The sequence below is a fragment of the Anopheles coluzzii genome, chromosome 2 (genome assembly GCF_943734685.1).
Source record: "Anopheles coluzzii chromosome 2, AcolN3, whole genome shotgun sequence".
Taxonomy (NCBI): Eukaryota; Metazoa; Arthropoda; class Insecta; order Diptera; family Culicidae; genus Anopheles; species Anopheles coluzzii.
In genome coordinates, this window is record NC_064670.1 from 10,980,359 (window position 1) to 11,005,674 (window position 25,316).

Here is a 25,316-nt window from a genome sequence, read left to right on the forward strand (position 1 = left end):
CCACAAGGAGACGGTCTATAAAGACGTTACGGACTGGGTCGTCCGTTTCGATGCGTACAACATTGCCAGCCCACCGGAGCCTTGCGAGCTTGATACACTGCACGACAGTGAGGTCGCCGTACATCTCGTATAGCTCGTCGTTATAACGACTCCTCCATTGTCCTTCCGCACATACGGGGTCAAGTATCCTTCTGAGCATCTTCCTCTCGAACGCGGCTAGGAGGGTTTCGTCAGATTTTGACAGTGTCCATGTTTCAGAGGCGTATGTGAGTACCGGTGCTATAGACACTATATAGTCCCAGCTTTGTCCGTCGCGATACGCTCCAGTTCCACTGTCTTCAAATTTTGAAGGGCCCTGCTGAAGTTTCTTCGTTTTCGAAGGCAAAATTACCACGTTTGAACCGAGCAAACCTCTTGCTGACACGACGTTCGTTCCGCAAAAGAATCTCTCTTTCTCTCTTGTTGGCCTGCTCGCGATAGAGCACGTTGTCGTGACATGGCCCAGTCTACAATCATTCTCCAGGATGATCGATCCCTGGCTGGGGCGTCCCATCTTTGCAGACACCCGAATTCCGCCTGGTCTCGCTTCACCTGATCTAGCCATAGAGTTCGCCGTGCTCCCCTGCAACTCATACCGAACTGGGGATCGCTTTCGAACACCTTCTTGGTGATCCGCCAGAGCATGGGCACCCTTTAACTTCCACTAAAATACATACATAAAATACATTAATTTCTTTCAACAAAACATAGTGATAAAAATAAACCAACAAAAACACTCACCCTGACGTTTACCGTACGATCCTTAAGTTCGCTATACTTTATCACCAATTGTCCGGCTAACGTTCAGTTTTCACGCTACCCTACGTCCGCGTGCAGCGTGCGCTTAATGTAAGGTTCTGTTCTGTTCTGTGCTGTTGTTTTTTTTCCTATTCCTTCTGCTCCTGCTAGTAGTAGTAGTAGTAGTAGTAGTACTAAGTTTGCCTCTTTGTGTAGGCCGTAAAAGATTGCACCAACCGAAGGACGAAATCAAAACAAGCGACCACATCTCTTTCCTTTTCGCAGCGTTAAACCACTATTACACCTATTGCCTACAAGGCGCTCAAACCGTCGTCGGTTTTGATTCAGTTCAATGCAATGTCAGTTCCTAGTTCTCGCCCGATATCGGGACGAGTGTCTGTGTGTCGTGGCCTATCCTCGTACGGGTATGAACTATTTTTTTTTCTTCTATTAACTACTACTTCAGGGCCTAATCACCAGTTTGGATTTTAGAAACTCCCTTTCACATCCTCTTGTTTCTAAATGTCTTTCTCTCGCACACATCTCTCCTCGTCATAAGCAAACGCAAAGGAATGGTTTTCATAGTCGTCATAGTTGAGCAGCCCTACGGTGCATTTCTTCTCTACGCTCTCTACTACGGCGCACACTTTTTGCTAATGAATGAAAATAAATACAGAGGGGTAAGGGAGTCAGTACCGCGGACAGCAACCAAATCTTGTCTTGCCGCGCACATTTCGGGATCGGGAACGGAGGGAAGGCATGTGGAGTTTTATCTTCTGTTGCGTTTTTGTTTGTTGGGTGTGTGTTTAGAAACTGTGAATACATATGGGCTCTATGGGAAGGTGAGCTGAAATGAAGCTGTGACGGGTGCTTCGGTGAGATGAGTGCTAAACCAGTGTGTCCGAATTGTGCTATCAATCCTTCACCCGTTCCCCCTATTTCGCTGTTGTCTCTACAGCTCCGTATGATCGCCGCTCTCGCCTGTACGGTCCTGCTGCGTTGCGGTCGGATCGATCGTGGCGCCCTCTTCCGTTTCGTCCGCATCCTTTTCGGGTGTCTGCTCCAGCACCGGTTCCGAGCCGGGCAGCTCCTCGCTGGACGGTGCTTCCTCCTTCTGCTCGCCCTCCTTCTTGCCGGCGGTCGTTTTTTCCGGCTTCGGTGGCGGTGTCGGTTTCACCTTCGGGCGCCACAGCTTCAGCTTGTTCACCAGATACTTCACCTCGCGGTCGAGCAGACCCATCCGATCGGTAATGTCCTTCACCGTCAGCCGTACCGGCGCGTTGCGGGCGAGCTTCTCCTGCTCGGCCACCTCCGTATCGCGCCACTCGATCGTGCTGCGGATCGCCTTCTCGAGCGTTTCAATCTCCACCGCGGTGAACACGTCCTTTTCCGGGTTGGTGTCCTTGGTGAGGTTGCGCGCGCTGCGCAGGAACCCTTCCGAACCGTTGATCATCTGCTTCAGCGCGTTCAGCGCGATCGGCCGCTCCTGGTGCTCCCAGTGGCGGGCGTACACCTCGTTCGCGACGCCCCGCAGCTCCTCCAGCTTGGTTTCGTACGTTTCCGCATCCGCGTCGGACCCGTCCTCGTACAGCCATTCGGAAATTTCTCCGCACCGTTTGCGGATCGTCTCGATCTCGGTCTCGGTCGCGCACGACGCGTACTCCTGCTCGTCCAGCTTCACCTGCGCATCGATCACGTAGCTTTCCAGCGCGTTCAGGGCCGTCTCGCGGCGCTGCTTCGCCTTGGCCACCTGGTCCAGCGCGGACAGCCGCTTGGCCGACGCGTCGAACAGCTCGCCGTCGAGCGGCACCACGTACGCGAGCTCCACCTTCGACGGGATCGGCTCTTTGAGCGTGACAATCTTTGGTTTCACGGTGGCATTCTTCGCTTCCGTGCCTTCGTCCGCTGCCTTTTTATCCGCCGGCTCACCCGCTTCCGGCTTGGCGTCCTTCGCTCCACCGTCAGCCTCTTTGTCCTTTCCGGATTGCTTCTTGCCCTCCTGCTGCTGCTGCTGCTGCTGCTCCTCCTCCGCCGACTCTTTTCCCTCCTTTCCACTGGCCGGCTCTTCCTCGTCCTTCGCTTCCGCGCCGCCCTCGGTCGGTGGTTTCTCTTCCGCCGGCTTGTCCGCGCTGTCGCCCGAGAACAGTTTGCTGATCGTGTTGCCAATCTTCTGGAACGTGCTTTCGTCCTCGTCCTCCTCCTCCTTGGTGACCGTCTTTTCCAGCACCAGCTCGACGTTGGCCAGCGAGAAGATGCCCGAATCGTCCAGCAGGAAGTGCGCCTTGATGCCCTTCGACTCCACATTCTCCGCCACACTCGCCTTCAGCCGCTTGGCCACCTCGCTCAGCTGCACGCGGGCCAGATCGGGCGAGCCGAGCGTTTCCGTGTCACCCTTCAGCACCGCATCCAGCTCCGCGTACTGCACGGTAAACTCAAAGTCGTCCGTGTGCTTGTTGAACGTGATCACCTTCTTCTGCGGGTACGAGTTCATCGAGCCGAAGAGCGTGCGGCGCACCTGGCGCGTCGCCCCGCTCTCGCCCTCCCGGTCGAACACGACCTGGATCGGGAACAGGACCGCGTCCTTCGTGATGAACTTCTTCACCTTGAAGCCGGTGGCCAGATCGGCCGCCCGGTACACCGCCCCCATGCAGGCGGCCTCGTCCGCGTTCAGGTTCTTCGCCAGCTCCTGCCCGATGTGGGTGCGCAGTATGTCCTGCACCTTCGGCACGCGCGTATTACCCCCGAACAGTACCACCTGGTTGATGACGTCCAGCGCCAAACCGGACACGGCCAGCGCCTTGTCGAGCGGGGCCGTCACCCGCTCGTACAGATCCTTGCAGAGCTCCTCGAACTGTTCGCGCTTCACCAGCAGCCGGAAGTCCTGCTCGTCCAGCAGGCCCTCGATCTGCGCGTAGTGTTCCGTGTTGGCGCTCAGCACGTTCTTCAGCCGGCCCGCCTCCTTGAACAGCTTCGCCATCGCGCGCGGATTGGTGAACACGTCCGTCTTCGTCTTGCCCATCTTGTTGAACTCACGGCCCAGGTAGTCACGCAGCCGCACCTGCATCTCCAGCCCGCCGAGCGTCCGGTCGTACCCGACGCCGAGCACCTGCACGACCGGGTGCGTTTCGCGCGTCGCCTTATCTTTCACCAGCTGGTAGCTGACGACCGCGGCGGACGTTTTGTACGCACCCATATCGTAGAACAGGAAGTACTGGGCCGTTTCGTTGATTTCCTTCCGCCGGAAGATGCCGTAGTTGAGCGCCACCGCCGTGTAGTCGTTGATCAGCTGCAGCACCTTCAGGTTCGCCAGCCGGGCGGCCGCCACCAGCGCGGTCCGTTCCGCCTGCCCGTAAAACCCGGGCACAATGAGCACACACTCCGTAATCAGCTGGCCGGTGCTGTCCTCTGCGTAGCTCTTTGCCACCTGCAGCAGCTGCGCGATCAGTTCCTCGATCGTGTACTGCTCCTCGCCCGACCGGAACACGACCGTGCGCCGGACCGGATCGGCCACGATGTCGTAGTATGGGAAGCGTTTGCTGCAAGCAAACAAACGTCATTAGCAGGAGCGCCCACCACCCAGCACTGGTATACCTCTCCCCCACTCTACTCACCGGTACAGATCCACCATCGGATTGTCGACCGTTTTGCCGAGCAGATCGGTCAGGTAGCCGAAGCTGTTCGAGGGAAACCGAACGCCCAGCGTCTGAGCGTCCTCGCCAAACACGCGATCCCCGTTCCGGAACGCGATGGTGGTCGGCGTTTTCCGCTTCGACTCCTTGTTCAGCGCGATCTCCATCGGGACGCCGGGCGATACGACACCGACCTTCATCCACTCGCTGCCGAGATCCACCGACATGACGGCGGCACTGTTGGCAAGCGTCGCGAACAGGGCCACCACCATCGGCAGCACGATCAGCAGCATTCTCCCATCCGACGGCAACCAGTGACGTGTACCCATGGCTACCCTGCGGGGTGGTGCGGGACAAACGAAAAGAAACGAACCGGAAACGTGTCAGTAGCTCGCGGGGTTTGCCGAAACCGGCAATGAAACTTTGCACCCGCGTAAGGTGAAAGTGGCCAAATTACCTTCTTTTCACCCGGCCCCGCACAGCAGCCGTTAGTCCAGGGTTAGGGCGCTTCGGCAAAATGCTGACCTACACACACACGTACGTACGCAAATCGATTCCACCCCGATACTGCCAAGAAGCTGCCACCTGGCTGCGGTGCGTTTTGATCAATGAGACGAGAGCTGAAATCGAATCGAAATCCAGACCGTCGTCGTTTTACCGTTCCTGCTGCTCCCGGGGGTGTGTGAACTGATGGCGTGGACTTACCGCGTTGTGGCACGTACGGACCTCAAGCTTCAAAATCGCACACCGGTACACCCGTGAGCGACACTGCTGCAACAGCGACAGGCACACAAAAAAAAATATTCACCGTTCGTTTTCACTGACGTGGTCCTTCCTTGACGGCATTGCCGAGTTGTTGTTTACGTTGTCAGTGTGCGTGTGCGGATTCCAGCACAGCGGTTTAGCGAAAACAGTTTGCTATCCTTTTTACCCTTCGGGCGCCGCATTCAAAATAAGCGAAAAAATTCAGAATAATTATTCTCACCTATAGCAATGCGTTACTTTACAATTTTAAGTTAAAAACTTGATAAAGTATTATTTTACAAACGGCGGCTGTCATTTGGTGTCTTATTTTGACCAATTCACTGCTGTCAAGTGCTCACTATGCACTCAGAACCGAACAGTATGAGCAAGCGAGAAAAAACTATACCGGTGAGATGAGAGAAAGAGATGCAATTGAAATCGAGTTTACACTACCGGACAGCATTGTTCGACAGCAACTCACAGCTGTTTTGCTCAAAACAAGTGACAGCACACGGCGGTTGTGCGAGGATTTAAAAACAAAACACATTTTTGGGACTTTTTCAAACGTTTTATCGGTTTAATATAAAGCAAAAAAAATCATTTATTCGTAATAATATGTTCCATGTTCATAAAAGGGAAAATTTAACGCAAATCAAGATGCAGAAAGCACTCATGGGTTCATACAACCGGATTGTTTTCGCCCGAACGCCACTGACAGCATTGCATTTGAAATGACCGTTTTCGGGATGCTGTGAGAAATTACAATCATTTTCTAATATTTTTTTAAGTCGTTTTAATTTTTTTTTTCATATTTTTTTAAAATATCATACTACTACCTTTGACAATAAATTGAATTAATTATATGATAGAGCGAAGATGTAGGTTTTTACTAATGGCCAGTATTAATGGCTAGCGTGTAGAGCTCTTACACTGTCGGACGTATTCCTATCCCCATTCGGATCAGTCTACAATCCTTGCGTTATTGTCAATCATTAGTCGAATATAGGTGAACATATTCCCCCCATACAACAACAATGTGTACATTTCTCAATTTTCAATCCAAACTTCCAGCAATCGTTAATCGTAAGGAACAAAGGAACGAACGTTAAACAATTTAATTACCGTGTTGGCCATGTTTGCCAGCGCATCCTGTCTCCGCGCGCAAAAAAAACTTGAGCAACCCTCAACCCCTCGGCCACCCGCACTCGACCAATAATCGAACCACAACACCGCACCTTCTTCAGGGTACGGTATGCGCACTCACCCTGTCGCAGGCGACTATTTTTAGCACAACTCACCCTCACCGCGTCCCTTTTCGACGACTTTTCAGCGCAAAACCACACATAGCGCGCTGAAAATAGATCCTTCCACTTCGATGGACATCTACAGACCCAGCCCACTACCCACCCAGCCACCCACCCGCCAACCGCTTCCCGTGATCGTGACCTTTGACGCGTTTCGTGTTCCAATACGGAAGGAAGTAAATCGTTCACCTGATAAGGAGTTTCCTTCTAAACCGCACCGCAAAATCCCACGCAATACGCAACCGAAAGAACGTTCCGGTAAGCGCTGGGAAGGAAGCTCGTGGGACTCGAAAGCGAAAGAAAGAAAAACATCAAGAGAGTGGGTAAGAGAAGAGAGTCGAAGTTCGTTCCTTCCACCGACTTCACGATCCAATCCAAGGCGGCGTATCTAAAAATACAACCCACTGGAATAAAATATATGACGCGAACCGCGCACCATCGCAGTATCCTAAGATGGTTTTGCTAATTTCTTCGTCGAAAAGCTTTCGTTTTAACCTCCCCTTTTTGCGTCGGTTGGTGGTAGTACGTCATACTGCGTACTAATTTCGGCGTTGCGCCCTTCTGGGTTGAGCTCAATTTGGACTCGATTTGATGCGTATTAATAAATCAGTGGAACATGTTTTCTTTCACTTTTCCCCCCTTTTTGGTATCGAAACCCACACAATACAGCAATGAAATGACACAACCAGTTTTGTTTTTAATATGTTTTTTTTTTTTTCATTTTCTTCTATTTCATTATAATAATAAGTCAAAGGAGTTTATACACTTTATGGATGAATGCTCTACTTCCCGGGTAAAGGGGAGGGGGAAAAACGGAGGAAAAACAATCGTCCCTACGGTTAAATACAAACGTCTGTGACGCTTGTGCGCGGTGTTCAGAGAGAGAGAGAGAAGCAAGGAAGGAAAGCCACGATTTAGAAGGGATTTTCTTTTCCCATTTGTGTGTGTTTTTTTGTTGTTGTTTTTTTTTTTCTCACGCAATTAGGATTGGTTTTGTTCTTATCTAGCTTTCCTCCACCCTGCTTACACCCAAATGCAATTTGCTTTTGCTCATACACGCGCGCACCTCCTCGTCCGTCCTACCTACTTGCTTCCCTCTCGCAAACCGCTTCGTTCATGTGTGTTTCGTGTTGTTTGCTTGTTTAATTAATAGTATCTTTTCATTTTTTGTTTTGATTTTATCCGTTTTCTTTTTTTCTCTGCTCCTTCCTTCCCTTCCTTCTTATTTATTATGCGTTTGTTGTGTTATCAACTGTCGCCATCTGCTCTTCTTTCACATTTTCAGCACATTTTCTTTGCCATTTTCTGTTTTGTATATTATAAGTGACGTTTTTTTTTTCTTATGTTTTTTTGTTTGTATGTTTTTATTTAACGCTATGCAGTAAGTGTTCACACTGTCTTGCTTTTTTTTGGAGGGGGAAGAGGAGAGGGGAGATGACCCCGCACACACATTTGCATACTGCGTTACTTCACCCGCTCGATACACGCACACACGCACGCACACCGGTTTATGGTCCTTTATTCCATTATGCCAAACGTTGCTTTCTTCGGCTCGTTTTTCGGTTATCGGTCTTCTCACCACCCCCCCACCCATCCCCCCCCCCCCGCCGAGCAGTGTCTTTCATTGTATTGTATGCACTTTTATTTTCCATCTCGCCTGCTACGATGAGAATGCACAGTGTTAAGAGTCACTTGCTGCTTCTGCTTAACGGCTAATATCACAGTTTTTGTTTACTTTCATTTCTTATCTTCCCTCCCCGTTATAATTTTGTTGATGTTTTGTTGTTGTTGTTGTTTTCTTCTCTTTTGCATATTTTCTTTTTTCTCTCTCTCATTCTCTCTCTTTCTTACGTTTTTTGCTTTTTGTTCTGGGTTTGTTTGTTTGCTTTCCTATATCCTTTTTTTTGTTTTTTTGTTTGTTTTGCATGTTCCTATATAGTTTATAGTACTTGGTATGACTGTTTAACCACGGTTGAACCACGTTTTAAAACGATTTCCGTTCGATTTAGTCGTAACAGCTTTGTTTGTTGCTTTCCCAACCCTCTCCACCGTGCGGACCGTGGATGTTTGTTTCGTTAGGAAAGAGGCCACTTCTCGATTGCGAATGCATTTTTCTTGCTGCTGTGTTACTATATACTGCTGCTGTTGCTTTTTTCCTCTCCCCCTGTTCCCTTTCTTTTTTTCTTGTATAAAGAGAGTATTTGTTCCTGATGTTTCATCTTTGTGTCCGTGTATGCATGTGCACTTGTTTCGATTCTCTACTCTATTAATGTACTCCCCCCCCCCCCCTACTCAGTTTCTACTGTTTTTCACTACTTGATCTATATGACTTTTTTTTTTACAATGCTGCTTCCATGCTTTTTTTCCCCTTCTTCTGTTTTACATTATTATTTGTGTGTGCTGTTTTCTTACATATTAAGGGGGGGCGAGCGGGGGGTCAATATTTCGTTAATCTAGCTTGTGTAGGTATGGATGCAAGAGTGCTTCGATTTGTCTGCTAAAAAGTGCCAAAACCGAAGCCGGAACATTCTGCCCGCGAGTGTTAACGAGAGTGTGTATGTGTGTGACTCGGCACGGTCTTGCCGTGAGATGTCGCACCTCCTTCTCCACCTGTCTTGGTACCTTCATTGGTAGGTTCGGTTGCAACCAACGCTACTTCTTCTCTTCTCTAACTACTTTAGTGCGCATTGTAAGAGTTGGCCTATAAGCGTTTTCACGTTTATATTCTTAAGAGCGATATTGTTGTTGCTGTTTTTTTCTATTTTCTTTGTTTTTTTTTCATCCATCGGCACAATTGTTTTGCTTTGTTTGTTTGTTTGTTTCTGTACGCCATGTTTACATACGTTTTACACCCTTTTCTTGCTTAACGTACACAACTTTCTTTGATTAACTTTTGTTTTGTTTTGTTTAGTTGCTTCTTCTTGCTTTCACACATTGCTTCCAATTGGTTTGTAATTGTTTTGGTTTCAGTTTACCTGCCCTCCATCTCCTACTTTAACTGCTTCAAGATTCCAATCGTGACGCCTTGTTTTATTATTTTTTTGGCCACAGTAATATTCAATCGACACATGGGAAGAAGATAAGATACGAACAAAAAACACCCGAAACCGAGACAAATGGAAACATCAACAATTCGGTGGCGCTTCTTTGTAGCAAACACTACGAACAGGGGAAAAAAGCACATCTGAAATAGCACAAAAGCGCTACGGAAAAGTTCGTTTGAAAAATGAAACGAAACCAAGCAAGCAAAAAAAAAAAACTTGAAACAAACTTATGCACCCAACAGCAGCCCAGCACCTGGTTGGCTGGAGTAGCTTTGTAACCACCCTTCCGCGTTCGCCCGTCTCGATAGCGAATAAAGAGGCAAAAGCGAAAGCAACAGGAAAATAAGATGGAAAATCAAATCACAAAAAAAAAAACTGGAGAGTAGGGGAAAAGTGAGAGAGAGAGAGAGAAGAAAGGGAACAGCAGTAGCAACAGCAACCAAATCAATCGAAAAACATTCAAAAGCTCTACCGCGTTGTGCGCTCAAAACAGTGGTTGGAAAGAAAATAAAGGCAGCACGAACGGAGGATTGGGGGAAGGAGGGGTAGTCTACTCCCTCCACACCTCCCGTCTCTGAAGGCAAAAGGGGTAGTGGGTAAAGAAAAACAACCACCAGAGGAAAAGAGTGAGAAAACTTTCAACTCAACCCCGAGGGACCGACGAAAGCACCGCACTGCTAAAAGGGAATGCAGCGGGGAGGTGGGAGCTGGAGGGGAGGGGGAAAAACAACGGGTGAAAAATTTGATACGTTACGAATTACACACACACACACACACACACACATAGACACAGACTGAGCCCCACACAGCAAACGGTACATTATCTTCTTCGCGTTACGCGTCCATCCCTGCCGTGTCTTGGCGTTTTTTCCCTTATTCTTCTTCTTCTTCTTTTTCTAGGGCAAGGGAGGGGGAGGGGAGGTTTTGCCACCCGCCGATGTTGGAATTCGTTTTCCACTGGTGGAAAAGGGGATTCGCTCCGCTGAATCATTTGAAGCGGGGAGGGAAGCGGTAAGCTTTGAAGTGGTGTACTATCACTGACCAACTTGGGAGAGAGACAGAGAGAGAGAGCATAAAGGACTGACAAAGGGAGATAGAAAAGGAGAGAGAGAGAGAAAGAGAGACAGAGAGAGAGAGAGATAAAAAAGAAACCATTCATGCAACACGTGCCATTCGTAGCTGTTGGTTTGAGCTTTTCGAAGTTTCTGGTGATGCAAAAGTTTGCAGAAAAGAAAAAAAAACACCTTCAAAGCCTGGGCACGTACATGGGGAGCGACCAACATTGTATGGTGTGCGCGCAAAGAGAGAAAAAAAAACAACACAAATCGAGCAGTAGTGTAATTGCTGCTCCTTCTGCGGGTGGACACACAACTAGCCACAACCGATACAGCGAGAAACGGCTAGAAGCGTCCCCGCGCGCCCTCTAAGTCTCTAAGTAACCTTACGGCGGCTCCAGAAGCGTTTCCCCGTCAGATGGAGCCACCACAGCCACTCAGCAAGCAACACATTGGCAGGCATCATGGGCACACACACCGTCGCAGCGCATAATAATCGCAGCCACGGTCGGCCCGAGCGCTGCGAGTGTGCGATTTAAATCTGAGTTTTTCCTTTTCCTTACTTCTGCTCTGCTGTGTCTATGGGTGTGTGTGTGTGTCTACCACCACCGCCGTACCAGCGTTCACCGAGGTGCCACTTTCACTTATTTTATGTCTCACTTTGGCCCCCTACCACCTACCAGTGCACAGCGCGCGGCACCTGAGCGCGCGCGCGCCGCCAAGCCGTTGTTGCGTGATGACCGTTAGACGATCTCAAAAAAAAAAAGGGAGGGGGAAGGTAAGGGAAAGAAACAGCCATGGAAGGGGAAACATGTGCGGCTGCTTTAGTCTGGGCTGGCCGTTTGTGGACGGCCTTTATGAAGAAGATCTGCCGGAAACGAATTCCAGCACTGTGTGTTCCACTGTGTGTGTGTGTGTTTGGGAAGAGGCGTAATGGACTAGGAGGAGAGGAGGCATCCGTGAAGTGGCGGAGGAGCGAAAAATCGGGTCAGAAAACTTCTACCAGAGCTTGTTGGAGCCCTTTTTTTACTGGTGAGCTACTTGGTGCTATGTCTCTTTGTTTGCACATTAGTAAATATTTGCACATAATTTGATTGCCTCCCGTTTTGCATGAGAGAGAGAGAGATCAACAGCAACACACGCGTTAAAGTAGTGTGTGTGTTTGTGTATTTCTGTTGCCTACTGCGATTGCACACGCCACACATTGCTGCGCATTATTAACCGTCGTTTTTGTGGCGCCCTAAAGCTTACGCGAATCCAACTTCGCGCAAACACACATCTTCTGTGTGGATGATAGGCTTCACAAGCTGTGTGTGTGTTTTCGGGTTGTTTGTTAACAGCTAACCCAGGAATTTTCGCAGTGAGAAGAGGGGGGGGGGGATTTGGTGGAGATAAAATGGAGGAGATGGTTGAATGAAATCGAATTCATACTAAAATTAGGACAAAGATCAGACAGCGCATAAATACACTTTAAAACAAAGCTAGTCCCAACAAACCCTTCCTGCCCTGGCAAGAAAGCTTTCGGTTTGTACGCTCTTTCTCCCTATCTCTCTCTCTCTCTCTAGGCCATGAAGAACGGTCGAGTAGGAGGAAAAGGAGAGGATGCGGTCATGAATGATCGTTTTGGTGGTAGGAAGCAAATTAAATGATCTTTAAAAAAGGGGGGGGGGGGGGCTTTCCTAAACAAAACAAAAAAACTTTGCTAAACTTGGCGCTAAACAATAATAATAATAATAATAATAATAATAATAATAAAAATATTTATAATAATAATATTAATAATAATAAAAATTGGTCTAATTACCGACGGTCGCCGTCGTTTGGTGCCTGGGTATGTGTGTGTGTATGTGTGGGTACCATTACGGTGGCCACCAAACTCTCCTTACTTTTTTGCTTTGTTTCGTAGTCTGCCCACTGCCGCAACCACGGTGTCTGTCTATCCTTCTTTCCATCTTTTGCGCGCGTCACCTCCTCTTGGCGCTTATCATTGCGCTACCTACCAGCTGGAGGAGGAAGTGAGGGGAAGCGCAAAAGTGAAATCAATTTCCCGTTCCGAGAGAGAGAGAGAGAGAGCGTGCGCGCAGTTTTGGGGGAGGGTAAATAAATTAAGAATTACGTTCGCGTGTTTATCGCGCTGAATGGAGTAGACGGGAGAGTGAGAAGGTGAGAGGGCCGATAGTGGCCACACCACTAACCACTGAAGTAACCCCTCACACACACACACACACACACACACACACATAGGCAACCAGAGCATCCACGACGACGACGCCGCCGACTTCACGGCCGATGGTGGCCTACTTTCAAGTTTCCAGCGACGTAACGACGAGATTGTGGAACACGCTGGCCCCGCCGTCCGGGCCGCCCATCAGCATGGCCGCCTGGCCGCAGGAATCGACGGCACCGCCCGCTCCGACGCCGACCCCGCCACCGCCCACTACCGTCCCCTGGCAGGAGGCGGGGCCGACGCTGGCGGACGGGCCGTTCCCACTGCCGGCGGCACTGCCGGCCACAACACCGCAGCAGCCCATCATCGCCGTGCCGGTTGCGTTGCCGGTGGCGGCAGCGGCCGCCGCTGCCGCTGCCGCTGCGGCTGCCGCCGCCCCAGCCGCCGACGTCGCGGCGACGACGGCCGCCGCCGCCATCGCCCCGCCATTGCTGACGCCCAGCCGGAGCGCGTCCATGATCACCTCGAACTCCTTCTGGTGGTGATGGTGCACCTGGTAGTCGAACCCGGCCAGATCCGGCAGCGGATGGAACGGGTGCAGGAACGGGTGGGAGAAGGAGTGCAACTGCTGCTGCTGCTGACTTTGGTGCTGCTCGAGCAGGTCGCCAATCTTTGGTCGTTTCGGTGAGATACAGTCGGCGGCGGCGGCGACGGCCACTGCTGCAGCGTCGCCAGCGCTGGTGCGCTGCTGCTGCTGCTGCTCGTCCTCCACCCGGCGCTCCTCGGTCGCCGGCGGACAGTCGTCGATGCCGGTCAGCAGCCGGCCGGCGCTCGGGAAGTAGATCTGGGACAGGGCTTCCCGCACCAGCCGGTCGCTGTCGTCGTCGTCGATCGAGGCGAACTTGCGCTTGCGCGACACCATCGCCTGCTCGAGCTGCTCCGCGCCCTGCGTGATCTCCGGGTCGACCAGCGGCATGGCCGCGTCCAGCGCGCACAGCTCCCGGTCGAGCGTCTCGAGATCGGCCTCGACCGACGAGGCGGCCGCCGGCTTGCGCTGGCTGACCGGGCTGGACGGGGGCCGGTCGGCCGCGCCGTCCGAACCGCCGTTCGATTCCGGCGCGGCGGCGGCGGTGGTGGTGGTGGTGGAACCATTGGACATGATTGGCGACTGGGCCAACCGCTGGTGCAGGGCCTGCAGGTGCTGGTGGTGGCTGAGGTGGTTGTGGTGGTGCTGCGAGGCGAGGTTGTGGTTGTGCTGCAGCTGGCAGTTGTTGTTCATGTTTTCATTGTTGTGCACGAACTCGCCCAGCTCGTCGTGATGGTGGCGATGGTGATGGTGGTGGTGATGATGATGGTGGTGATGATGCAGATGGCTGCCATTGGTGTTGTTGTTGCTGCTGCTGATGTTGTTGTTGTTGTTGTTGGCATTGGTAATGTTGTTGTTGTTGTTGATGCAGTCCTCCGACGAGACGTCGTCCTCGTCGAGCTGCTTTCTGCTGCTGTCAGTGGATCTGTGGGTAGGATGGGGAGGGGAGAAAGAGAAAAAAGAACAGAAAAATTAGATTGAACTCTCTACGAGCGAAACGACGTAAGCAAAACCCAACCAAACGCAGCTGACGTAGAAAGAAAAAAACCCCTACATGACCAGAAATAGAACTGCGAGGAAAACCCCTGCTGCTGTTGTTGTTGTGATAAAAAAAAACCCTCCACAAAACGGGTGTTGAAGCTCTGCAAACAAAACCCCAACCCCCCGCGTGTGACGTTGTATGCTAATGTCAATCGGTGACGTCACTGAAACGATGGCAGCGGCGGCGCCTACTACGCGAATGAGATACGGTGGGAACGAGTTCATATTCCTCTCTGTGTGTGAGTGTGTTGGTTTGGCAGACGAGGGGTAGAACCACCCCTCAGGCAAAGAGTGCGGAAAAGGTACACAGCGTATGTGTGTATGTGTGTGTGCCGATATGAATTGCCGATTGATAGTGTACACTTATTGTAAGCTCACTACTACTACCACTACCATATCACCATGACGCGTTGTTTGTGCTGTATTGGTTGGCGATGTACGACGAGCACACCACCTTGTGCGTGATTTCTAATCTTACCCCAAATAGCACACTCAAAATACGTCACCACTGTACGCGCGACGTCATCAATCCCCCCTCCGCCCGCTGAGTGTCCCTGCGTTAAGTATCGTTGGGGCGTGTGTAGGGAAATCTGGTCTAAAATTAGCCAACGAGTGATTTTTTAGCAAACGGTTTTTGTTTGTTTCTGGTACAGAGCACGGCACGATTGCCGATTGCAAGCGGCAGCATGTCAATAAGAGCATGGCGAACAGAAACCACCATACGCGCACATCTTGTGGGTGGGTTTTCCACGGTACTTTCCGGGAGACGGTCGGACTTGGTTGTGCTTGGTTGAATGTTTAACACCAAAAAAGCCACAACGCCAACATAAATCCCTGTGACACGGAAGCAAACCGATCAAACACACACACACACACGCGAGTGGTGAACTCGAAACTTTAAACAATGTTTTTTGCTTTTTTTTTTGTGCGGAAAAACTGTTCCATCATTTGGGGCTCGTCGCTTGCATCCTCGGACCGCCGAAAATGGAGGCGCCGCCGCGGTCTGTTGCGGTGGTAATAAACAATATCGTGCTTTTCTTTTAAATGGACCACAAACCACCTCACAAACACACATGCACACACACACACGCTCGAGAGCATGAAAATTCTCCCAACGAATTGCTCTCCTCCAAAACACTTTTAATTCACTCTCCGTTCTGTCTCTCTCTCTCGCTCCGTCTCACGCACTGGCATAAAACCGTTATGCTTGCTCACTGTCGCCTTTTGGGTTTCTCCCTTCCTTACTATCACCCTCTCTTTCTGGACCACTCTCTCTCTCTCTCTCCGTCTCGCTCGCTCGCTTTGCATGCGTACTTATGTACGCACAAACTTTTTTACACATCACACAGCGGTCGAGCGTGCACGTAATTTTCACCCCCTCTCGCCCAAACCCCTGCTTATCTCACCCTCCACTATATACCAAGGTGTAGTAGCACAATGTCTATTTAATTTCTTTTTTTTTGTTTTTCGTTTGCTTCCCGACACAACGCACGCAACCCGTACAACACGCACACAGTGGGAGAGGACACTTGACCACACAAACACACGATATTTCCTTTCTTTTTTGGGTGGTTTAAAAAGGCAAAAACAAAACAAAAACACCAACAAAGCACCAACAAACCCATCAAACACTACAAATGCAAATAATTACTCACTTGGCGAGATTGGAGAGCATCAGCAGCTTGTGCTGCTTCTCGCGCCGTATGTCGTCGGTGAGGCGCGAGTACGTGTTGTTGATGCACACCGAGCGGCGCAGATTGCGCTCCGAGTCCTTGATGCGCTCCAGCTTGTGCACGCACAGCTGCAGTATCCGCTTGCGCACCTCGCGCTGCTTCAGCTGGGGCGAGATCATCGGCACCTTCGGCCGGTTGCGGCGGATCGGCGGCGACGAGTGGGGCGGCCCAAACATGTCCGAGTCGTCCTCGGCCACGGTGGACGTACTGTTCGTTGGCAGGGTCATGGTGAGATCAGAGGAGCGCACGAAACGAACGAACAGACCGGGGGTACAGCTACTCCAAAGGGAGCCGCTTTGACAGCACTGTAAGGTTTGTGCTACGTTCACTAACAATTGTCACACACACACATGCACACAGACACACACACGGTGAATGAGAGCACCGATTGTCACCACAGTGTTGCGAGGAGTGGAAAATGCAGATTTCGCTTTCTTTTTTCCTTTTCCTTTTTTTTGTTGCTGCACAAAGACACACGAACACACGTTACGCACTCGTTATCTAGTTCACGCTCTAAATTCTCACTCACTTTCCGATGCACGCGCACAACGGCGAAACACTACACTGCGTTACTTAGGAGCGCGAGCGCGATGTGTTACTAGGGGTGACGACGTTACGCAGCGTTACACACGTGGGCTTTCTTTCTTGGCCTTTCTTTTCTCGCAGCGGGTTGTGCTCGGGCAGGCTCGGGCAATTTGCTGCACGTTGCACTTTTTTTAGGAACGCACACACACACATACACAAGACGCACTACAGGCACGCGTAACCACAGGTAGCGGAAAACTCGTTTCTGTCGCCGTCGATCGAAATGCCGTCGACGACCTTGCCCCGCGCAAAGTAGGTGCAGGCCGCGCTGGAAGGGACGGAGCTACTTTAAAAGTCACTCCAAACGCACACACACACACACACACGACTTTGTTGGAATGGTGGCTCTACTGTTGGCCGTTAGGAAGCTCCTAGGACAACACCGTGCTTGTGCTGGCCACTGTACGAAGTAAAGAGTACACTAGCACACCAATCGCACTTACTGGTTTCGTTGGCACGTGCGAACGAGCGTACGAGCGGGGAAGTGTAAGAGCGACACCAAATTGACACGCGACCGTTGTTCCTTCTTGGTTCGAGTTCACCCCGCACTACAGCAACTTTAAGTCGTCGGTGCCCTCCAACGAACTATGTTTATCTTTATGTTACGCTGCCACTGATCTGGTTTCTGTGCTGTTTTACACCATCTTATTCCTTTATTTTTGATTTTGGCAGATTGCGTTCACTTCACTGCGACGGGAAGGATAATTAATTGATAGAACACCTTTCGCGTTCGCTTTCCGTCCGTAAGGATTATTCTTTTTTTTTCTTCTTTTATCGACCACACACACACACACACACTGCACCGTTCACTGGCACTATTATTTAATGTCTTGTGTTGTACATCAAGCGGTGTTTAACACTATCTCTCTCCACTGTATGTCTTGCTGAACGACCGTGCAATCCTGGGTGATACTGCATGCGACCACGCGTGTGCTGCACGCTCGAACGCCGGAACGAAAATGAAGCGAGTGTCCCCGAGCGACCGGGAACGCACCGTTTGCGAGCAGCACCAGACGACGGACCGCACCGTGTGTGTGCGCGCCACCGCTCGGGCCTCTGTGTGAAGCGCGGCTGCAAGCTCGCGCCGTGTGCCTGCCCGTGCTCCAGCGCCAAAGCGAGAGAGAGAGAGAGAGCGCGCGCGCGCGCGCGAGCACACACTCGTGAGTGACCCGATTGGTGTCGCGCGCGCCGTCCGTCATTCTACATCGTTTACAGTGTGTGTACAGCGCGCGTGTACGGAAGCAAAAACGGGGCCGGTCACTCACGCGCCAATCCGTGTACGGATAGAGGCTATCGTGTACGTATATGAACGCACACACATGTACACTGCTCGTGAAGGAAGCGGATTTTCGGAATCAGCTGTGCGGGTGCCGTACGCTAAAAGCGAGTGAGAGAGAGAGAGAACGACAGAGTAAGTGAGAAGCAGTGTGAGCGTTTTTTTGTGAGTACGATTGGAGCAAAATGGCTACAGCAGGGTGAGTGTGCCGGCGGGTGTACGGGAGGGACCGAGAGTGGTAGTCGATTCTTTTGTTTCTTTATTATGTAAAAAAAAAAAACCGATATCGTTCACCACGTCTCGCTCCTTCCGGCGCTTCCTTGCTGCTCTGCTCCTCGTTTCTTCTCACCGCACCGTAATCCAATGAAATTGTGTCTCGAGCGGAGGCAGCACTCTGTGCGCTCTGCTCACTATGCGTAGTGATGAGCTGTGAGCGGTGCGGCTAGCTCACCCGATGGCCGTAGTGACGGAGAGAGGAAAAGCATTTATCGTAGCAGGGCAGCGATTGATGGGATTTGCTGTTTTCTTTTTCCGCCTGTTGTCCTCTTTCGTGTGCTCCTCTTTACAGTGTCGATATGCTGGTGTTTTTTTTTCCTCTCGCTCTCTTGTTGTTGCTGTTTTCACCCCTCCGTGCTGGTGCAAAATATGTTTAGGGGAGCGCAACGCACCACCACCGTGGGGGTCGTTCGGTATCAATTTACCGTCATCCCCTCTCATCAGTGCACACAGAGATACACACACATACACACACACGCAGACAGGCTACTAAACAAAGCGCGGCCACTGTGGTCCTACCGAAAGAGGAAATAAAAAAATAGCCAAGACACAATAAAACCATCCCCAACCAGACACACACACACACACACACACACAACCGTGTGCCGTGCCGTTTATCTCACACCCTGTGTGCAACGTGCAGGGAAACCAAAAAAAAAAAAAAAAGAAGTAAAACAACTCGCAACGCAGCAGTGCAACACGGTTGTGTGTGCATTTGCAAACCGATTTCTACCCCCTCCATTACAGCCCTCGTTCTACCCACGAACGCACGGGGGCAGCACCGAGCGAACAATATTTAAAACTCAAGGGGGAAAAAATGCCTCCAACCCCGCTCTAAGCCATGCCACCACCCCCGGGTTCAGTCGAAGGTCTCGCGTATCGGCTGCGCGAGCAACCCGTGAAGATGGTTGATGACGACGACGACGACGCTGATGATGATGATGATGATGACGCTGAGGATCGTGAGCGGGTGATGATGGATGGATGGATCGGGGGTTCACTCTCATCGTGCGGGGAGCGGAGGGGGCAAGGGGTAGGGCGGTAGGTTGGGTTGCCCAGCCCGTGCGCGTTTAGCGCTCGCGGAAATTAAGCTACGCGTACGCGCAGCAAGCGGAAAATCATCAGGGGAAACTCGTTGCTTGCTCGTGGCAAAAGCGAAACGAAAACGATAACTCGCCGCCGGACGGGGGCCGACACACTTGCTTTGACAGCTTCATGCGTGTGGGTAAGTGTGCAGCATGCAAATGTAGTGCGAATTTCCACCACGGTGCGAAAACCAACGGTGGTGGAATCCTCCCATGCAACCAGAGCACGTTGGTACTCTGACGGCTAATGTGTTTATCTGTATGTTGGTTCAATTTTGTTGCCTATTGTACATTCCATTTACCCACTTCTCTCTTTACCTCTCTCTTCTTCTTTGTTTAAATACCGATATACACGGCGTCTGTCGTGCTCTGGCACGTCTGTTCTGGTGCTAAAGTTCAATCATTCTTAGGCTTCTTCGCTCTTTCGCCACCGAGAACGACCGGCACAAGGGTAGCGACGGGAAACAGCTGTCCTGGCCAGGTCGAAGACGCACCCGAAAAGACGCGGAGAATCGGAGAAGAGAACCGTAACGACAGCCACACCGCTACAGTAGAAGAAGAACGAGGAGCAAACAAATCACAAACACTCCCGAGGGCTGCCGAGGAGTGGGAAACCGAGACGAGAATGAGGTGGTAATGGATGGACATTCTGGCATTTCTTTTTCTCTCTCTCTCTCTTGCTCTTTCAAAGCACAACATTTGAACCCGTTTTCTCACGCACACACACACACACCGAGCGCACGCGTTCGAGCTAAGGGTCCGTGCGTGAACATGTGAGCGCGCGCGATGTGTACGTTGGGTGCGTGCTACCGCGAGCATATGTTAATGATTTGTTATCACCCGCCCCATACACACACACACACGCACACTCGGGAACACAACTGTTGGCGGTGGCAGTTGGCGTTAAATGCGGATCATACGGCGCACTTAAAGCGAGAGAGAAGCTCATTAGCAGCGCGTCTCACGCCATCGCCATGGCAAACACTGCCTTTTTAGGGGCTGAGTGTGGCCGATTTCGTTTTCGCAAGCGAATTGTAGCTCTCTGGAAGCGTTATCAAATCGTGTGTATCAAATCTTACAATGCAAAAGGCAGGAGTCGTTCGGGACACTTACTGCGGACACTTACAGCCGGAAAGGACACAACGAGGATAAGCACGTATCGATGTGTGCCGCTGGGGGACTATGCTTTTCCCAACCTGTCTGCACCACGACGCAACGGAGAAAATTGTATAAATTGTATAAAAAAGCTTCATGAGGGGCATGGGGAAATGCTTCCCACACCACCCCCATCGTGTCAATGTTTCGCTCGCAACGATAGTACGCGAAGAGTTGGCGCTGTAAGTTGCCGTAGTAGTAGGCGCTGAGTCTTTTTACTCTATCTTCGGGAGAAAGAGAGACAAAGACAAGTGCGTGTGAGTGCGATTGGTGAACAAAATCACACTCCCTGTCTTCGTACTATCGGTTTGGGGTGTGTTTGTGTGTGTGGGCCATACTTTCCACACACTCTACCTCTCTACACAAGAAGGACTTCCCGTTTTCCAGGCATCGAAGGATATTGTTTTTTTTTTTTAATTCTCACCCACTGCTTTTCCTCTTTTCTTTATGCCAACTCAACACGCAACACACATCCTACCTCTTCTCGCCCCCCCCCCCCCCCCACAAAAAAACCTAAGCCGCATAACTTTACATACAAACACACACACAGCCACAGACAGGCTTAAAGATCGAGCCACTATGCGAAATGGATGGGGAACGAAAAATAAAATCCCCCCATCACAAAAAAAAATGCTTGCGTGTGGTAAAGGCACGTACGCCAACCAACCCACTTCGCTCCGCGTGATGGTCGTGGCGGTGGCGCTATTTGCTGCGTGTTGCCATCGCCGAAAAGCTCAATTTTGCACAGTATTTCAGGGTTGATATAAGATAGTACACAGAGCATAAGACGACAAAGTAAAGTTTTCATTATGATAAAGTAATGATAAAACAAAAAACTCGAGACAAAACACATCCACGCAGCTACAGGAGTGTTAAAGGGTATTGGTTATTCTCCAAAAAATAAAGGTTTCCTTTTAAAATTTAAAGGTTTGCCCCATTGCTAAACCTTCGTTCTCAAATCCACGCTAATTGCAGTTTAATGCTCAACCATTTTTATTGCTCCGTGTCACCCGCTAAAGCTTGCTCTTTTCATAATCAAACCGTTTAAAGTTCTGTTCCCGGTACCGATTCCAATAAAAAGTTGCTACCTTCAATACCCTCATCGGATTTCCTCCCGTCCTGCGATTGAGCGTCTTGTTTGTTTCTCCCTTTACAACAAACACACAGTCAAACATGGACAGAATTTGCCTTCAAAATCCCTAACATAAGGGCTCATTGTTGCATTTCCGTACCTTTTTCTTCCGTCACCGAGGGACGCAAATGGACAATTTATCGCGAGAGAGAGAGAGAGAGTGAGAGAGTGAGAGAGATTACAGTGTGTCCCTCGTGAATGATCCTTTCAAACTCGCGTGACTCAACGGCCTTTGCTTCGGCAAACGTCAACGGCAAATGGGTAAAACACCGACCCGACCAGGCGTCGCTAGCAGGGTAGAAGGGAAATTTCGCCGTAGCGCTAGAACACCCACCCCACAGTCTGACCGACCGACCCGGGTCTGTGAATCATCGATCGACGAGAACGATCATGTTGTGTGTGTGCCTGGTGTGTGGTGTTTCCCCGTTGCGGCCCGGGTACCGGGTCCACCGGGTCCGGGGAATACTGACTCTGACTAATGCCGTATAGAGTGTATGCCCGCTGAACAGAACGAGCCGAGATGCGCAGCCGTCTCAGTCCCATCATCGATCGTACGGGTCGTTGTCAACAAGATAACAACGCGAAGCGTGCATGAGTAATGCGCGCGCGCGCCACATACCATCGGTGAAGGTGAATTAAACCTGTTTTAGCAAGGATTAAACCGTTCCGATTGTCCCTTTAACTAAATTCTCTGTAGGACAATTAAAGAACGAAACATCAATTGCTCTGTATTCGATTGGTTTAAAAGGCTTGGCACTGCACACTATTGTAAAACATACTTGTACGTAGGCTTGCTGCAGCTCTATCGCCAGCACAGGTATTGGTAGGGATACCGATAGTTTCACGCATCACGCCAAGGAAGGCACAAACAAACAAACAAATTTCCCTTTGAATGAAGTGGCCCATCCATTAAAACCGTCACAAAAAATAAAGAGTGACGTTATCGGACGCGTTTCCGGGCACAAATTGGCGTGGCAAAGGATCGTTCAGTCGGGGGACGCGTGGACAACAACGTAAAACCGTCGAATGGAGCAAACAAAAGGCAACACACACACACACACACACACACACACACACACTGCAAGAAGTATTTTCATTTCCTGTGGCCGCACCATTCCGTTGGTGGGAAGGTATTCTCGAGGCCAGCAGTAGGAGAAATGGTAAAGGATTGCTTTCCACCATCTACAGCAAAAGGGAAGGTGTGGCTCGCCCCACTTTTAACGGTGCTTGCTGTTGTGAGTGTGTGAGTGTGTTTGAGCATTAGGGAAGGTCAGCAAAGAGGGAGGAGGAGGAGGGGGGGGAGGTATAGCTGACCCTTAACGTAATTTTTTATGAACGAACCAGTTTGTTGACTTGTTGAAACATTCAAAAATTCAAAAATTTAAAAACATAAACATTAATCGATGTATTAAACAAGCTAGCATGAAAGGGCCAACAGAAATTGCGTCAAACACGGTAGTTAGCTGTTGGATAGCCAAACAACCCTCCCTCCACCAGCCCCATAACGTCACCGAGAAACAGGAGCAAAATTCCTCGGATTTGGAGTGTTTAGTTGACAACACACACACATACACACACACACACACACAAGGGGAAAAAGCAAACAAACAGCCACCAATTCCGTACCGAATGTGCGGCATAGAAGCAAAACGAACCCTTACCACCACCCAACAAACCCTTCTGGCGCGATGGGTGTAAGGGTAGTGGGGTGTGGGTAAGTTTTACGTGTTTTACGTGTGTGTAGAGGTAGTGGTGAGCCACAACACGCGGCAACAAATGGTTCGCGGCGTTCGGCGGCCACGGCGGCATTCGCATATGTAGATCAATGTCAAATAATATATGAAGCGTTTTTTTTTCTCTATTTCTCTCTCTCTCTCTCTTCAGGTTATGTGTCAGACCCGCCGCCACGGTGACGATGACGGCGATGATGATGATGATGCGGATGACGGCGATTGAATGCGACAACGGAGACGGGGTGGGTGGAAGGTTTTTTTTTGTTGTTGTTTTGCGCGACACGATACTATTGGTTTGACGTAAGCTTGGCCTCGGTTTTGGCTCGGATCTGTGCAGAGGAGGATTTCGCTTCTACTGTTGCACAGTGTTGTGTCTGTGTGTTTCTTCTCTCATTAATGCTAATTTTATTGCTCTCTCACTCACTCTCCGAAACTCACTCTCTCTCTTTCTCTCTAAACATCGAAAAAGAGGGTGATTGTGGCTGGGACTCACTGGCTCAAACCAACGAGAAACAGCAACAGTAACACCCCTCTACTGTGGCGCAGTTTTGGGGTGGAAGACGAGTAGAAGAGAGCGAGCAAACTACCCCTGTGGCAACTTGGTGAGTGAGTGGGAAGGGGGGAGTGGTCTTCGAACACTTACCTACCGTTACCGTTGATGTTGCGCCGCGCTGGCCGGTTTGGTCTACATCGAGTGCGAAGGTGAAGCAGACACAATTGAATAAGGTCGTTAGCGTTTGCCTCCAGTCACTGTTATGGAGAGCAGGAGGAGGAGGGGGGAGAGTAGGGGGTCTAGTGCTACTACCTCGGGGCTCTGTTTCGGCTCTTGTTTTCTGCGTACCATTTAAAGAAGTCTGCTTCAATTATGAGGGTTAAAGAAAACGTTTGCAAATCAAAAAAAGAGAAGAAAATCAAACGATCTTAACTGACGTGTTAATACACAACAACAAAAAAGTTTCGAAGCGAGCGATCCTGCCAGGAGTCGAACCTGGAATCTTCTGATCCGTAGTCAGACGCGTTATCCATTGCGCCACAGGACCCGTTGTAACCGCTGCACGCTAGCAAGCCATTTGATCCGCCAACCAACCAACATTACACGACGCACAACATGCGTTACAAATGCCACTGCGCGACCACTAGTTGGTGGGGGGGAGGGGGAACACCCCACCACACCAGCAAATTAGCTTAGGCGCAGATCGCACATCACACACGCATGCCCAAGCGGCCGTTGCGTAGCCAGCCAAAGCCAAACGAGAGAGAGAGAGAGATGGTGGAGGGTGACTTTTTTAATTGAACGGACGGACCTGGCTGCTCAAAATGCTTAATTTGTGCCGTTTCTTGTGTGCGCAGCAGTGCAGCAACATCGTCGTCCACATGTGTGATGGAATCGGAGAAACGCTCGCGCGCGCATACACGCATCACACTTTGCGATTGCAGCAAAAACACACGGTGCACGCGCGTCGGCAATGCAAAATGCGCCGTCTTTCGTGCGGTGGCTGGCGCTCAACACATATTCTCACAAACACAAACACACACACACACATCATCGAACGATGTTAAGGGGGGTGAAGGTAGATGGATCGTTTGCAATGTGCCCTCCGGGCCGCGGAGAGGTTTTGGGCTCTCTTCTCGGGCCCGTTTGCGAGTTGATTCTCGATCGATGCAAGCGGAAAGGCGGGCTCCGTTGAATAGCAAAGAAAGAAAAAAAAACCAAAAACACCCCAAGCGAGCTGCATATAACTGGTGAACCCCGCGGTGGGTGGGTGTGTGTGTGTGTGGTGCAGCAGCCGCGCGCCACGCTCGTTGCACTCTCGCCCAACGGGGAACAGCACACGGGGCCGCTTTAAGTGCAAAAGAAGCAATAAGCGTGTGCCATTTTGTTGTTGCTGTTGTTGTTGTTGTTGTTGTTATTGGGTTGCTTGCTGTCATTTATTTTTGTGTGTGGTAAAATGTTGGGCTACGCGGTGTTAATCCCGAAGGTCAGGAATGCCTGT

General features: G+C 50.5%; 2 protein-coding genes and 1 non-coding gene across 5 annotated transcripts in view; all 3 read right to left on the bottom strand.

Annotated features, from left to right (window-relative positions):
* Window positions 1-782: 782 nt before the first annotated feature.
* Window positions 783-5,343, bottom strand: LOC120948403 (hypoxia up-regulated protein 1). 2 transcript variants are annotated; one of them, XM_040364675.2, is made up of 4 exons: window positions 5,112-5,343; window positions 4,864-5,026; window positions 4,389-4,742; window positions 783-4,313 (listed from the first exon to the last, which is right to left on the bottom strand). In XM_040364675.2, the coding sequence occupies exons 3-4, from the start codon at window positions 4,733-4,735 to the stop codon at window positions 1,730-1,732; spliced, it is 2,931 nt and encodes a 976-aa protein (XP_040220609.2). In that variant the 5' UTR covers window positions 4,736-4,742; window positions 4,864-5,026; window positions 5,112-5,343; the 3' UTR covers window positions 783-1,729. The 2 variants fall into 2 exon arrangements, with proteins under 2 accessions (XP_040220609.2, XP_040220611.2); XM_040364677.2 differs by lacking the exon at window positions 5,112-5,343 and having other exon boundaries at window positions 4,864-5,105.
* A 2,099-nt stretch (window positions 5,344-7,442) lies between these two features.
* The window catches only part of LOC120948316 (dendritic arbor reduction protein 1), a 321,415-nt gene continuing 303,541 nt past the window's right edge, over window positions 7,443-25,316 (bottom strand). Inside the window, exons 2-3 of one of the 2 annotated variants that reach the window (XM_049605909.1) lie at window positions 16,003-16,356; window positions 7,443-14,231 (exon numbers count right to left, since the gene is read on the bottom strand). In XM_049605909.1, coding sequence (XP_049461866.1) covers window positions 12,857-14,231; window positions 16,003-16,356 — 1,729 coding nt within the window. In that variant the 3' untranslated portion in view covers window positions 7,443-12,856. Of the gene's footprint in view, window positions 14,232-16,002; window positions 17,770-25,316 lie in introns of those variants that run through there. The other variant, XM_040364518.2, reaches the window with a different exon arrangement.
* Trnar-acg (transfer RNA arginine (anticodon ACG)) lies at window positions 24,290-24,362 on the bottom strand. Its single transcript has one exon. It is a non-coding gene; the product is annotated as a tRNA-Arg (tRNA).

Bases quoted from the DNA above. Each gene is read 5' to 3' on its own strand.
- LOC120948403 (XM_040364675.2), bottom strand. From the start codon at position 4,735: ATGGGTACACGTCACTGGTTGCCGTCGGATGGGAGAATGCTGCTGATC. The intron at 4,314-4,388 runs GTGAGTAGAGTG...GTTTGCTTGCAG, and splicing joins CCGATGGTGGATCTGTACCG to CAAACGCTTCCCATACTACG.